Source organism: Astyanax mexicanus, chromosome 12 (assembly GCF_023375975.1).
Source record: "Astyanax mexicanus isolate ESR-SI-001 chromosome 12, AstMex3_surface, whole genome shotgun sequence".
Classification (NCBI taxonomy): Eukaryota; Metazoa; Chordata; class Actinopteri; order Characiformes; family Acestrorhamphidae; genus Astyanax; species Astyanax mexicanus.
The window spans coordinates 46,732,360-46,747,107 of record NC_064419.1 but is presented as its reverse complement, the minus strand read 5'-3'; the positions used below and the strand labels follow the sequence as shown (position 1 = coordinate 46,747,107).

General features: G+C 35.0%; 2 protein-coding genes across 3 annotated transcripts in view; both read left to right on the top strand.

Moving 5' to 3' along the window:
- faf1 (Fas (TNFRSF6) associated factor 1) overlaps window positions 1–14,748 on the top strand; it is a 163,029-nt gene that overhangs the window by 13,983 nt on the left and 134,298 nt on the right. For both annotated transcript variants that reach the window (XM_049486053.1, XM_049486052.1), the window contains exon 3: window positions 3,563–3,609. In XM_049486053.1, coding sequence (XP_049342010.1) covers window positions 3,563–3,609 — 47 coding nt within the window. The remainder of the gene's footprint in view (window positions 1–3,562; window positions 3,610–14,748) is intronic.
- rnf11b (ring finger protein 11b) overlaps window positions 1–14,748 on the top strand; it is a 160,513-nt gene that overhangs the window by 94,308 nt on the left and 51,457 nt on the right. The gene's annotated exons all lie outside the window — the stretch shown is intronic.

Sequence of the window (14,748 nt, the reverse complement as noted above, 5' to 3'; positions counted from 1 at the left end):
CAGAATTTTTTTTTTTTTGAAGAGATCATTCCACCAAGCTGTGAATCTCTGCGGCTCCTCTAGAGTGACCATGGACCTCTTGGTTTGGCTTAGTTTAGTTAGATTGCCATGTCTTGGTAGATTTGCAGTTGTGCCGTTCTCCTTCCAGTTTCGTCTGATGATTGAACAGTGCTCTGTGAGATGTTCTGATGTTTAGATGTTCAGTATTTGCAGTATGTTCAGTTGAAGCACAGCCGAAAGATTAGTTATGATTCGATTGAACACAATCAGGCCTATCTTAAACTTTGCCCTGCCATCACTACTTGTGCAGGGTTGGGTGTTCCCAAGCTATACTCTGAGAAAATACATTATGACCAATTTTCATACTGATATCCCGTGACTTTTGGCATGCCTGTGTACCTAATTTTATTTTTATTTATATTTCTATCAATGAACGTCTATTTTCTGGTCTAATTTCATACATGAAGTGCACTGGATTATGAGGTGCATTTTAAGAGACACTATAAGGAACTTCTAATTCAGCAAATCTCGCTGCTGGGGTAGCTAACTAAGTTAAGTAAAGCTAAGCTAAGTAAACAAAACGGTAATAAAAAAGACTTTCTTTTAAAGTCAAACGAATGCTGGATGTTAATCTACACAGATTTCTCTCCTGAAAACTGTTTATTTGGGTGAGTAAGGTAAATGTAGTAAGGTCTGTTTCACGATAAGATTAGATTACTGAATTTATCATTAGCATAAGCTGCTAACCGCTAGCCGCTAACCCTCCCCTCTGACCGACAAAAGAGCTAGCGCTGCGGTTAGCGGCTAATTCGAATGCTGCTCCAGCAGTGCTAGCAGGCTACAGGCTACAGGCCGATAATACTCACCTCTGAGTTGGGAAATTTCGGTTTGCGGCTAATGCTAATGCTACTCCAATTTTAAGAATAGGTGTGCCTTATAGTATGAAAAATATGGTATGTGCAGATTTTCGCAGACTTGTAAACAATTACTCTAACTAGATATAAAGCAAACGCTTAGCTGTAAAAACAGTAATTCTCTTTAAGCGTGTAGTTTATAGGTTGTGTAATTTTTGGGTTTATAGTTAACACATGTTAACCACATAAGGAAATCAGTATGGGATTATTTAACAACTCTAACAACTGTGTGTATTTATGTAAGTATGATTTATAGATGCAGTTTACAGATGAGTAAAAGCTGGAATACAAGTGTTTATGATTTATTGACTATATCCTTGATGGAGTTATTGGTAGAGAAAACTGGCAACCAAACATTGTTTTTCTATTTAATGTTTTATTGGTTTCAAAATAATTGCAATATACAGGAAAATAGCACATTAATCAGTCTCAACAAACAAGAAAAAACATTTATTTGTAGCGCACCAAAGATAATGAGCACCAGTATTATAAGCACTAAAAGATTCTATGAAATAAATGAAGCAATAAAAACAGAAGTATAAGAAATATTACACAGCTATAAGTCAGTCAGATTTAAATTCTATATTCTACTGCCTTGTCCCACATTTTATAGTAGAATTTATATTTTGGGTTAAAAGAATAGGATACTTTTTCCAACAAAATATTTTCTATTAAATTGTTTTTCAATACAGTTAAAGAGGTGTTACCTAAAATCATTCGTCTTGGAAAAAAGTGGTATATTAACATTTGTGATTTTAGATAAATGTTCAGTAATACTTTTCCAGAAAGGTATTACACACGACACATGAAGTCTGTTAGCATGTAATTTCTGAGGAGTTTAATGTATTTTATGTAATATTTTCATTTAAATAGATCTTAACTTCATATTAGGAGTAGAAAATTTTATGTTGCTATATAGGCCGTTCCAGTATTTATCATGTAAGAATTTATTAATGTAATTATTCCATACATTTCTAAGCTTACTATGTGATGTTTTAAATTATATTTTTAATAATAATCTCTAATTTTCATATATATTTGGAGACAATTTTCAAAAGTCATTTTTAGCAAGTAAGGTAACTGGGCACCAAACATCTCATGGCTGGTGAGCTACATTAGGATCCTCATTTTTTAATTCAGTTTTTTTTTTATTTCATTTTTTAAGTTCACATTGTGAGTTCAGAAATCAATATTTGGTGGAATAACCCTGGTTTTTAATCACAGTTTTCATGCATCTTGGCATCATGTTCTCCTCCACCAGTCTTACACACTGCTTTTGGGTGACCTTACGCAGTTCCTGGTGCAAAAATTCAAGCAGTTTGAAAGCCTTGTTTCCTTCAGAGCTTTATCTTCTCCATCAGTCTGCTTATCAGTGTCTGGCTGTGAAGCTTCCACGCACACTCTTCTACTCAGAGTCTGTTACAGTGAATTCCTGTTCAGAACGGGAGGAAACGTGCAGCCCACTTCACTGCGTTCCTCTCATATATGATCTATATCGTGAATTAACTCTTGGCAGAATATCTGATTGTGGAATCTCATTAATTCAGTCTTGTTTCTCAGGCGTCTCCTTTAAGTAAAACGTATTTATACGTGCATGTAAATAAATATCTGTATGAAGTGATGGAACTCGTACATATCATATCTCCAGACCTGAACACCATTGAAAACCTTTGTGTTTGTGTTGTAATCAAGAGGAAGATGGATGATCACAAGCCATCAAACAAAGTGAACAAAGCAGAACTACTTGAATTTTTGTGCCAGGAGTGGAATAACGCTGCATTTAAACTCTGTCGAACATGATCGCACTGCGCTCTTCCAACTGGTCGCATGTGGGCATTACAAAGGCATTACCTGCGTTGTCTAATTAAATTGTTTTAATAAATGGAAAATGGTTTTATACAAGTTATTTCCTATTAAAAAATATAAATTCGTATCCATAAATATAAATGTTTGATTTAGCTTTACAACACTGTCTAGTGAGCAGCATATAGGCTAACAAAAGCAAACTTTTCCAATAAAATTATATTTTAATATTTCCAAACCCACCAGAGACCCCAACAATCTCAAGTCTTTCTCCTCGATGTATAACGCTGATCAGAGTATCTGTAAATCAGCACCTGTTCTCTGATTGGATAGACGATAGTTCACCTCGGCTCAACTTTTGCAGTGTAAATGCAGCGTTACGTCAAAAAGCAAAAAGCAGTGTGAAAGACTGGTGGAGGAGAGCATGCCAAAATGCACGAAAGCCGTGATTTAAAAATCAGGGTTATTCCTCCAAAAACATGAAACATTACCATTATAAACTTGACAATATTTATATTTGGAATTTTCTGAGAAATGTTGTCCGTAGTTTATAGAATAAAACAACAATGTTTGTTTTACTCAAACATAAACCTATAAATAGCAAAATCAGAGAAACTGATTACTTTAAATTGTGATTTTCAGTAATTCAGATTTTCAGTAATTTAGTATCGTTCAAAATGTTCCAGAGGCATGCAACGATCCAGCAACTGCTGCGTTGTGAGCTCTATTGCTATCGTGTAACTGATGCGTTTGTGTTGTGATCAGAGCAAATATAATTGTTGTGATGTGGTTTTTAACTTTTTTTGATGGTAAATGTATTTTTGTGTTATTTTCTTTTTTTACAGGCAGCCATCAACGGTGTGATTCCGCAAGAAAATGGCATCTTACAAAGGTACCCTCAATACATTTTATATCAGTCTCGTTTAGATAAAGAGAATCCCTTTAAAAATGTCTGATGCTGCGTTTTGTGCTGTAAATATACTAGTTTTTTTTCTGATGACTCCTTTTTGAATGTTGATTTACCTTTATATCATTTATATCTGCTGTTCTTTCAGAAACTGCTGTTTTCTCATGATCTTCTCCTAATTGTTAGTCATTGGTATATTGAAATAGGACTTGGATTGATGAGTTATTATAAATATTATTAAATTAAATCATGTTTTTTTCAGCTGTGAATATTTTATCAATTGGTCTTTTCTAATGATGACTTTAAATAAACTATAGCTTCAAGCAGATTAAGCTCATGAGTTTGAGACCATAATAGATTTAACCTGAGTAGATTTTGCCTACAGAACTACAGCACTACAGAACAAATGAGACAATGTAATACAAGCTCATTATTACTAATTCTTTGTGATTTAGAACACTTTTTATCATGGTTAAGACTAAATATTTTAGTTGATTGAAATTACTTTATTATAGATTTTATATTACGATAGTATTGTCTTATTTTGTGTGCATTACAGACAGAAAACCGCATTCATATTTCATTCCATTTTCCATAACTTGGAACATAATTGAGGTCTGAAAGGAATGAAATGTTAAAGTGGCAGTCTGTATTATTTTGTTTCTAAACTGAAAGCAGACGTATTTCTAAGTGGAGAAGAATAGGGATAAAATATTGTATTTAATGGTACCAGTGTGTTGGAACGACCATCCCTGCCAAGCCTGCTAATATATTCATTCTAAAAACTGGGGTGTCGGGTCGCTTTTCAGGGGAGTTCTTCTGGCCACGTCACACGTCTTTATGTACTTACGTCACACGTACAGCCTCTAAAAGAGGATCCGGATCAGTTTTACTAAACGCGAGCGGCTGGTGGAGCAATGGAGACTTCAGAAGGGGATACTCAGAACTCAGTAGCTCATTCACTCATAGTAAAACCAAAGAAACGAAGGAGTGCAGTTTCAGACTGAGCTCTCTCTCTTTCTCTCTCTCTCTTTCTTTCTTTCTTTATGACTGAACATAACCTGGAATCGCATTCATCCGCTCTGAAAGGAGACCACATCACACCCGCCCAGTTTAAAATGATTCTTCTGCATGCGTATATTCGGTGCAATTACCCATTCTTACCAGAGAGGCTCTAAATCCCCCAAATCCCAAAACCTACAGATATAAGCTTTAAGGACATGCATTTTAAAGTTTTGTTCACTTTCTTTTCTTTAATCGGTTCACAGTAACATAACATTTGACTGTTTTTTTGGGGAGTTCAGTCTTTTTCATGCTACTGTTTGTGCTCTTTGTACAGATTAGAGTCTATAGTCTGATACAGAGGAAGTGTATGAGCTGCTACTGCACCCCAGAAATAACACAGCTTTGATTTAAGACTCCACCAAGCTGGGCGGCTCCCTGCCAGAAGAGGCAGTTACTGTTTCCATGCTTATGGGAGATGAACTTGGCCTTCTGTCAGAAAAGCGTTTGCTTTAGTCATGCAGTAACGTTCTTTTCCTTCCCTCTCTCTAATAAAGTCCAGCTGTGGTCACTGAGCTTTGATTGGATGTCAGGGAGTCTCTGCAGTGTTGTAAACTGTGTTCATATAGTAGATAAACTGCCCTTTTTTGTCACGGCTTTAGTCGTTAAAGTTTTATACAAACACTGAGTATTAATATATTTTTTACAAGAATTACTCTGCATTAGTTTGGCTTGAGTCATATAGTATTAAATGCAATAATATCGCTAAGATTTATTAATATTGTGAATAATATTATATCCTGAAATATCGTACTATACTTGTTTTTACTGTTTTTAGCAAAAAGAAAAATTCACACTGTTCTCATTTCCCATTATATATCTACTAGAGACAGATTATATCTGGCCAGTATCATTTATTTTATTTTAATCCTGTATATATGGGGATATTTGGAGTGCATTATTATTAGTATCATGACATTCTGGATCATTGACATCTGTTACAAATCTGATAAATTTCTTGTATTTTTTAATATCTCAGTTATTAGGGGTGTGTCATTTCATATCGTATTCAATAATAAAATTTAATTGCAGTAGTGTATTCTTAAATAAATAGGTGTTTTTGAGTTTCGTTATCGTGGAAATACCATAAAATATCATGATATTATTTTAGGGCCATATCACCCACCCCTAGCATTAACACATTGTTACACATATAGAGGATTAAATGATAAACTCCACTTTATTTAACATATTGTAAACAATTATACAGTATTGGATAATTACAGTTTTTTTTTTCTGGGAGTTTTGATGATTTTTAAAGCTGTTTTCGTTTAATATAGCAAAATAACATTTATAAAAATAACATTGCAGTAGTGTATTCTGGAAATGACTAAAATATTTAAGTTTTTTCACATATTGCCAAAAATATTGCAACATTTAAATTATCTAAATGTATTTATTTAATTAGGGCCTTTTACAACAAATGTAAATGCCCAGAAAGGTTTTTTTTATTGTTTTAGGATTATATTGCCTACTTTAATTTGATCCCTTCTCCACAAAAAAAAATTCTGCTTTCAGTTTAGAAACAAAATAATACGGACTGACACTTAACATTTTATCCATTTCAGACCTCAATTATGTTTAAGTTTTGGAAAATGGAATGGAATATGAATGTGGTTTTCTGTCTGTTATGCACACAAAATATGACACTATTATCCTAATATAAAATCTATAGAAAAAGTAAATTCAATCAACTAAAACATTTAGTCCAAAACAAGATAAAAGGTGTTCTAAATCACAAAGAATTAGTTATAATTAGCTCATATTACTTTGCCTCATTTGTTCTGAAAGGTGGTTAGGATTGAATGTTTAAGTCAGTCTTTTTCTCGTCCTGCATTCAGATTAAATCAACTGTATGCTTAAATCAACTGGGTTGCTATCAGCTAGCGGTTTGTCCCACGTAGCTTGTTTTAAAACAGAAAACATGCAGACTACAGTCTAATATTCTTGCCTCTGAATGGCAAAGTTAGTGGCTAATGCTAATACTGCTCCAGACTTAGTGCTGGAGAAACTTCACTGAAAACTCACCCTTATAACTCTGTACTTTAGCGGAGAGGCTTTACTGCTCCTTAGTACCTGACTGGTAGAATTCATGCATAATTCGAACCGGATTATAAATTAAAGTTAAATTAAAGAAATTAAGTATGTAAGTGTGCCATATAGTACGGAAAATATTGTATTTATTGTATTTATTTTGCGTTACTGTACAGTGTTTATTCTCGAGCCCCTGCTCTGGGCCGGGGGAGCTGTTAGCGCTTCACTTCATCAGGTTCTTTGTTGATCTTTGAAGGTCTGAATCATGTGCAGTGCTGCAGAGCGTGGCCGAGATTAGAAGTGATTGACTGCAGTCGTGTGTTCTGGTTGTTGGATAGACAGGCGAGGGGGAGTTTGGTGGAGAGGAGGGCGAGAGTTTCGCTGCTTAAGTGTAGAGGAAACGCTCGTGTGAAGTACGAGCCACAGAATTGGCCACTGCATTCCCCTTCGGAAGCCTGGTGTTGATTAATTGCCCCTCTTTCCTTTTTTTAAACAGTGCAGGAAACACAAGTGCAGGGAATTGTAACAGCCAGACTCGCTGTGGGCGTTTTTGCTGTGTGTGGTGGTTAGTTGATAACCTTGTTAATTGAGGGGAACGACCAACAAAGCAGCATGCTTTTTATTGAACAGATGTAGCCAGCCAGGGACTTAACGGAGAAAGCCACATTTATAATGTGCTGCTTGTAATGCGCCTCAAATACGCAGCATGTAAAAACGCAATACCTTTAGTCAGTGTTGCACTTAAAGGTCTCATTCCACTAAAATCCACTTTTCTTGTTCTTTCTGAGTTGTTTATGATGCTGCATATGAAACTGTTCCTCAACCTCCATTGTCTGCAGTAGCTAATAAAAAAAATCCTCAGAAATACAAGTTGATCAGAGAGACGTTAGAATGTCTACGTCAACCAGTGACTTCACCGCCCACAAGCAGAGCTGAACCCGGACTGCAGCATTAGGACTTATAGCTAAGGAGGAGCTAACAGCTCTGTTTACTCTGTTTACAGAACTGGTTAGCATTAGCTATGTTGTGTAAGTAACTATAGGTTTACACTAGGGCCAAAATCTGTCTTTCTTCGGATACCTCTTATTCAGTGAACTAAAGCAGGGCTAAAGAGAAACACCTGAGCACTTTGTTTCACAAAAAACGGCTCACATGTCATTTGTTCATGCTAGAGACCACAAGTAGACATTTTAAAATTAATGAAAAAACATTGAAATGAGACCTTTAAAAGTGGTGCTTATAGAATTTCTTATAGAACTCTTTAGAATTTTTTGTGTTTCTGCAGAATTTGACTTAAACCTTAATCAGATCATAAACATGGACAAAGATCCAGTATTACATATGAGTGCTAAAAGTATGCAAACTTTTATGAGTAGCAGATAATTTGAAAGTAAAATTAGACAAGTGTTTTCAGTGGATGGGACCCTGAACCATAATTATATAATTATATATTTATAGTTAGAATGTTCTATATTTCTGTATAAATATGACCTAAAACATCAGCAGATTTTCACACAGCCCTAAAAGCAGATAAAGCAAAGCCAGTTAAAGAAATAAGACAAAAATACTGTATTTGATCATTTATTTATTGAGGAAAATGATCCAATATTACATCTGTGTGAGTGGCAAAAGTATGTGAACCTCTCACATTGGAAGCTAGAATGATGCTGGGTCAGTGTTTTGTGGATAAATGGGAGCAAAATAAAGGTTTTTGCTGTAGCTGGGAAGTGTTATATTTGGAGAAAAGAGAACAGTGCATTTCAGCATAAAAACTCTATATAACCTGTAAAACACGGTGGTGGTAGTATCATGTTTAAGGCCTGTTTGCTTTGTGTCTGGACTATGAATGGCTTAAAACATTTATAAATGCAACAATGAATTGAATATATCTGTTTAATAATATATGTTTGTGATCTGAATCTCGGGAGAGTGGGTCATGCAGCAAGACAATGGGTCTCATTCACCAACAATTCCTATGAACAAATCTGTTTTTAAACCCCACTTACACACTTTTCACTTAAATATTCCACACACATAATTAGCTACAGCAGTTTTGTTCATTATCAGCTGATAAAATCATATTTTTTATGTAAAGTATTTGTCTTTTTCTTATAAGTAGTCTATACTTTAATAGTTTTAAATCTGCAATGGTGGTTGATAAAATTCATCCTTGTTTAGTAGGGGTGTCACAATTTTGATATTTTATCAAAATTATGTCGTGGTCTCGAGCCTCAAAGTCAAAAAGCTACACAAACGCGCGCTACACAAATGGCGCAGCATGCTAAAACTTGAAAATATAAAAATAACAGTTGTTTTGTCTAGCCTCAAATATGTTAATAGTTTTGGTACCTTAAGGAGCATCTTTCTCTCAGATAAAGTTAATAATATATCTTTATTAAAGAAAAAAACTTGTCATTCTCAGAGACCGAAAAAGTCTTAAAGTCTTATTTTTTATGTTTAACTGTTATAATAGGATAGAGTTCAGTTTGTTAAGGCTCTAATTGTTCTATTATTTTGTACATGACTGTTCCTGTATTTTTTATTATTTATTTTATTATGTTGCACATTGCTGTTTTAATAGTGCACAGGATTTAGAGAATCGTGACACCCCTATTGTTTAGTGATTGATCACTGTATGTATGGCCCTTCCTGTGCTCTCATGATTTTATCCCAACACTGGAAATTTGTCTGCAACAGAAAAATCGCTTGAAATTAATTTGGTGTAATGTCAGAATTACGCTACCAAGGCTGGTGTTAATGGATTATGGGAAATTTTAGAACCAACACTGTGAAGCCTTGTTCAACGTTCAAATCCAGCACCCTCACCTGTGCAGGTATTTTCTACCTTGGGCTTTTTACCCGCTGGGACATTTCAGCAAGAGTCCTCTTCCTAAGAAGACATGGGATTCACCATTCTTAAGAACACAAGCAAAGTATTAAGAGTATTATTATGCTTAAGAGCATGTTGTGAATCAGTCGTTGATTGTGGGGAAACTTAGAAAGTTTCTTGAGAACAAATTTATGAAACTTCTTAAGGAGATATTGGTGAATGAGGCCCATTGACCCTAAACACACAAGTCGTTCTACTGAAGAATGGTTCAAGAAGAATTGAGTCCTGATCATAATCCAACAGAAGTGATGTGGGCGGAGCTGAAAAAGCAGTTTGATTGGAGGAAAACCATCAACGTCCCACAGCTGAATCTGTTTTATATGGAGTAAAATGCTTTTTACAAGCAATTTTATCCATGTTTATGTCGAATCTAATATATTGGTCTATTTTGTTTGATTTGGTTCTACTTGTAAAACTTTCAGGTGCAGATTTAGATGAAAGTTAAGCTCAAAAAATAGAAAATATAGAAAAGGGATTCACAAACTTTCAAGCACTGTTGTAAATATGGATTAGTTTCGAATGGTTCTCCACTCATTTCTGTCTTCTCATGTTGACTGTTGAGGTGGAACCACAAGTTTTCAGAGCTTTCCCAACCAGTTCACAGCTCAGATAGATTTGCATAAAATGATTCTATATTTGTGTGCTAATTCCCAGGCTTTTACATAGTCTTGCTGCGTAGACATGCTTTTTTGGACAAGTCTACCGTGAGACATGGAATTAGAACCGTTTTACATTTATTTTTTTTTTATTTCTCACTCAGTTCGCATCAGTTTATACTCAGTTAACACTTTTCTTAAGGCTACCTAGAATAGAAAAGGTTTCATAACACATTCATAAACATTGATTGATCTATTTGTAGAGCAGTAGTGAATGCAGTACTCACAACATGACAAAAAACGTTTCAGGAAATCAGTCATTGTACACAATATATCGATATGACATGCTGATGATCAGATGTATTAAAATGTACAAGTGCATCTCATCATTGAAAAGTAACTTTATTTCACTAATTCAGTTCAAAATGTGAAACTGTTGTTGTTGATTTTGACTTACAGCAAATAAAAATCCAAAAATCAGTGTCTCAGAAAATTACAATATTATATAAGACCAATTTAAACTTTTGGCAGTGTGGGCAGTTTGCCAAGTCATGCTGGAAAATGAAATCCACATCTCCATAAAAGTCAGCAGAGGGAAGCATGAGGTGCTGTAAGATTTTCAGACTTTTGGACAGTGGATCAACACCAGCAGATGACATGTTTCTCCAAACCATCACTGATCATCAGTAAATTTTACATTTCATTAGTAAATCAAGGGAGCAGAGTCTGGAGGAAGAGTGGAGAGACACACAGTCCAAACTGCTTGAGGTCTAGTGTGAAGTTTCCACCAATCAGTGATGGTTTGGAGAGACATGTCATCTGCTGGTGTTGATCCACTGTGTTTTATTATCAAGTCTAAAGTCAGTGCAGTTTTGTTTTCCCACAAAATCTTACAGCACTTCATGCTTCCCTCTGCTACTGACAACTTTTATGGAGATGTGGATTTCATTTTTCAGCAGGACTTGGCACACTGCCCACACATCCAGAAGTACCAAACGCTTAAAATAGATCACTGTGTTTTTTAGGTCCACCGGTATGTCAATATATATTGAAAACACTAAATGTACCTTTTCTTTCTCTCTTAAACCACATTTATGCAGTCTTGGGCCCAGTCTCATTTCACCTCTTGGCTCTACCATTTAGCCCTATCCCTCTAGTGATTTTTCAGAGACACTCAAAACAGAGGGCTATGAGAATCACTGGCAAGGTGGTGTTAAAAATCATGAAATCCTCTATATTATCATAGTTTAGTATGTAGTTTCAATGGTTTTTGGCTGTAAAATGCAAAAAATATGTTATATAAAATGCTTTGTGGTGCCCCCACCCCATTTACCCTCCTTTTTCCCCAATGTTTGACCTCACATTACTTCAAAATGCTACATTAATACCACTTAATGCTTAAACGATTAATAGTATAGGAAGGGTCCTACAGGGATTTAATTGTGCATTTAATAAAAGTTTGATTTGCTGGTTTATTCAAATCTGAATAGACATTTTTCCTAAGTTTAACCTCCCATACTTCAGAATGCTACAGTAATATCACTTAACATTTATACATTAAAACATGGGAATGAGATCTTTATCTTACTCTGGAAAAATGTATTGTTTATCGTTTTTATGAATATGTACTGATTAGGGATGGGTGATATGGCTCTAAAATAATATCACGATATTTCAGGGTATTTTTGCGATAACGATATACTTGGCGATATAGGAAAACTAAAATAATTCATTCATTTCAGGAATATAGTATAATAGTATAACAGTATAATCATAATGTGGCAAAATAAATAATATAGCATAAAATAATATAATGCAGCAAAAAATATTGCAGAATATTTAGTGCATGCATATAAACTGCAAACTAAAACAATTATACAATAAATACACTTAAAGCTTCACAGTATATAATAGATTATATTTATATTATTATTATTATTATTATTATTATTATAATTATATACAGAACAGCCCTATTTTAATATCATGATATTTCTGTGTCACAATATGTTGTATACGATATAATATTGCCCACCCCTAGTACTGATCATATTGCATATTGTCGCTCTCCTATGAAAAACACTTATCTCCATTTTTGTCGATTTTAAGTTTACTACATAATTTGAACAGACAAACTGCCTCTTACACTGTGCCAAAATTTTTGGATGAACGGACCAATAGAAACTCTTCAAAATTACCTGAAATGAAACTCTCTTTACATTGACCTCCATTGAAAGTTTAGAAGGCTTTTTCTCTCTCCTGTAAAGTTGAAAGTTTTTGTGATAAGTGTTTTTCATTGGACAGCGACGATATGTGCGCTCTTTTAGCTGGACTGAGAATATTGCACTTAAATATCATTGGACTGTTTGAATATATGGTTAATAAGCCTAAGCTTGCAGTTATCATGCATATGTGTTTATTAAATTTTTAACTTATATTGTATCCTAAGGAGAGGACACTGAATTTCGTTGTTGTACTTGTGCGATGACAAATAACGTTTTAATACGAATACGAATAACTTTATGTGTTTTTAATGTGTTGTAAAGCTCCTGTGTTGTAGGTATCCTTCAAAATGTGTTAAAGTGTTCCCCCCGTTCCCCTATAGTTTTGTTCTGAGAAAGAGAGAAATGGACAACATCAGAAACAAATAACAGGAATTGAAACTGTTGGTGATGAAAGCAGCCAGTGTGAGGAGGGCATTATGTCCTCAGTCTGTGTCTCCCTCCAACGGTCAGAGCTCATGAATGCCCGCAAGTCTTAAGAACAAATATATTCAACGTCTGACGGTTTATTTAGAGTGTGTGTGTGTGTGTGTGTGTGTGTGTGTGTGTGAGAGAGAGAGAGAGAGAGAGAGGGAGAGAGAGAGAGCGAGCGAGCGAGCGAGTGCAAAGGCTTTGGGCACGGGAACATGTTTTTCTTTAAGGCCTGTAATTATGAATGGAGTCTGGCAGCACGACGCCCTGCCATCTCTTTTGGCTGGAGGCTGGCACAGTGCTGCAGGCTGGAGGGTGGCACGGCTCGCTGAAGTGCCCCCATTGAGCTGCCCGCGGCCAGCTGGCTCCGGGCTCCGAGCTCAGGGGCCCACGCTTCCCATTGCCAAGCTTTGGGTGGGTGGAGGCTGCCATCTAGGTGCACACAATGGAACAACCGTTTCTGAATTCTTTTTAAACAGGGAGAGAGGAGGAGGGAGAGAGGAGGAGGAGGGGGGGGGGGGGGGGGCGCCAAGCAAGGGTTTAAATAGAATCCATGATAAGCCAAGAAGAGTGTGAGCGAGGAGCAAGTAAAGATCCTCTACTAACTCATCGTTCATTAAAACCCCTATCCAGATAAATCTCTCCATCCAGATAGAGTGAATCTGATTGTGATTGGATGTAGAGAAGTATAAACATATACCATTCCCACTCCCTATTGGTTTATACTGTGATCCATCACACCTGCACACATCTAACATCCAACTAAGCTTCTTTAATATATTTACATTCTACTAAAATACATTCATTTACAATCAGCATATATGCAGCTGAAACACTAGGAAACAGTCTAGTGCAAAATCCCAAATTATATTTTTAATCATTTTAATATTTTAACATTATAGTCATTATAGCTTTTAGAAAAATGTGTTTTAGGCCTAAGCTTTTGTGCTCCATGGCATTTTTCCACTTGCATTACTTTTACTTTTATACTTTAAGTAGTTTTGAATCCAGTACTTTTTTAAAGACGTTTACTTAACGAGTAAAAAGCTTGAGTTGATACTTCAACTTCTACAGAAGTATTTGTAATTTTCTGCCTACAAAGTAATAAATAGACAGGAATAAACAGGAATACTTTTGACACCTGATCTGAAAAGCATTTTTCCCTTAGAGTATAACAACAGATGTTTTTATACTTGAGTGCATGTTCACAGCCACAGGTTGAATCTACAAAGACATTTAGAAGTATGTAGTAAGCTTTTTTGGATCATATGCAATTAAAAAAATAAAATAAAAGGTGAAAAATTATGTGTAAAATGTTTAATGGCTTAATTCCACATTACCATCATCTTTCGTCTTTAATGGAATTTTATTCTCTTGCATTACTTTTATTCTTTAAGTAGTTTTGAAACCAGTACTTTTTTAAACACTTAAGCTTGAGTTAAACCCTCAAAAGTTGAAACTTCATCTTCTGCAGAAGTATTTTAAACACTAGTATCTATACTTCTACCTACAGAATAATAAAGAGAATAGTTTTGACACCTTTAAGGACAATTCAGTTTTCTATGATCTGAAGAGCATTTTTTAAATTATTCATATTGACACTATTTAAAAATAAGTGAAATACACCTAAGAAGAATGAGTGCATGTTTACAGCCACAGGTTAAATGTACACAGACATTTGAAAAAAAAAATGTAAGCTTGGGTGTTTTTTTATTTTATATTATATTCTACTTTTTCCACATTATCATTATGTGTAAAATATTTTTTAATGGCTTAATTCCACATTTCCATCATCTTTTGTTCCTAATGGCATTCTGTCTCCTTACATTACTTTTACTTTTATACTTTA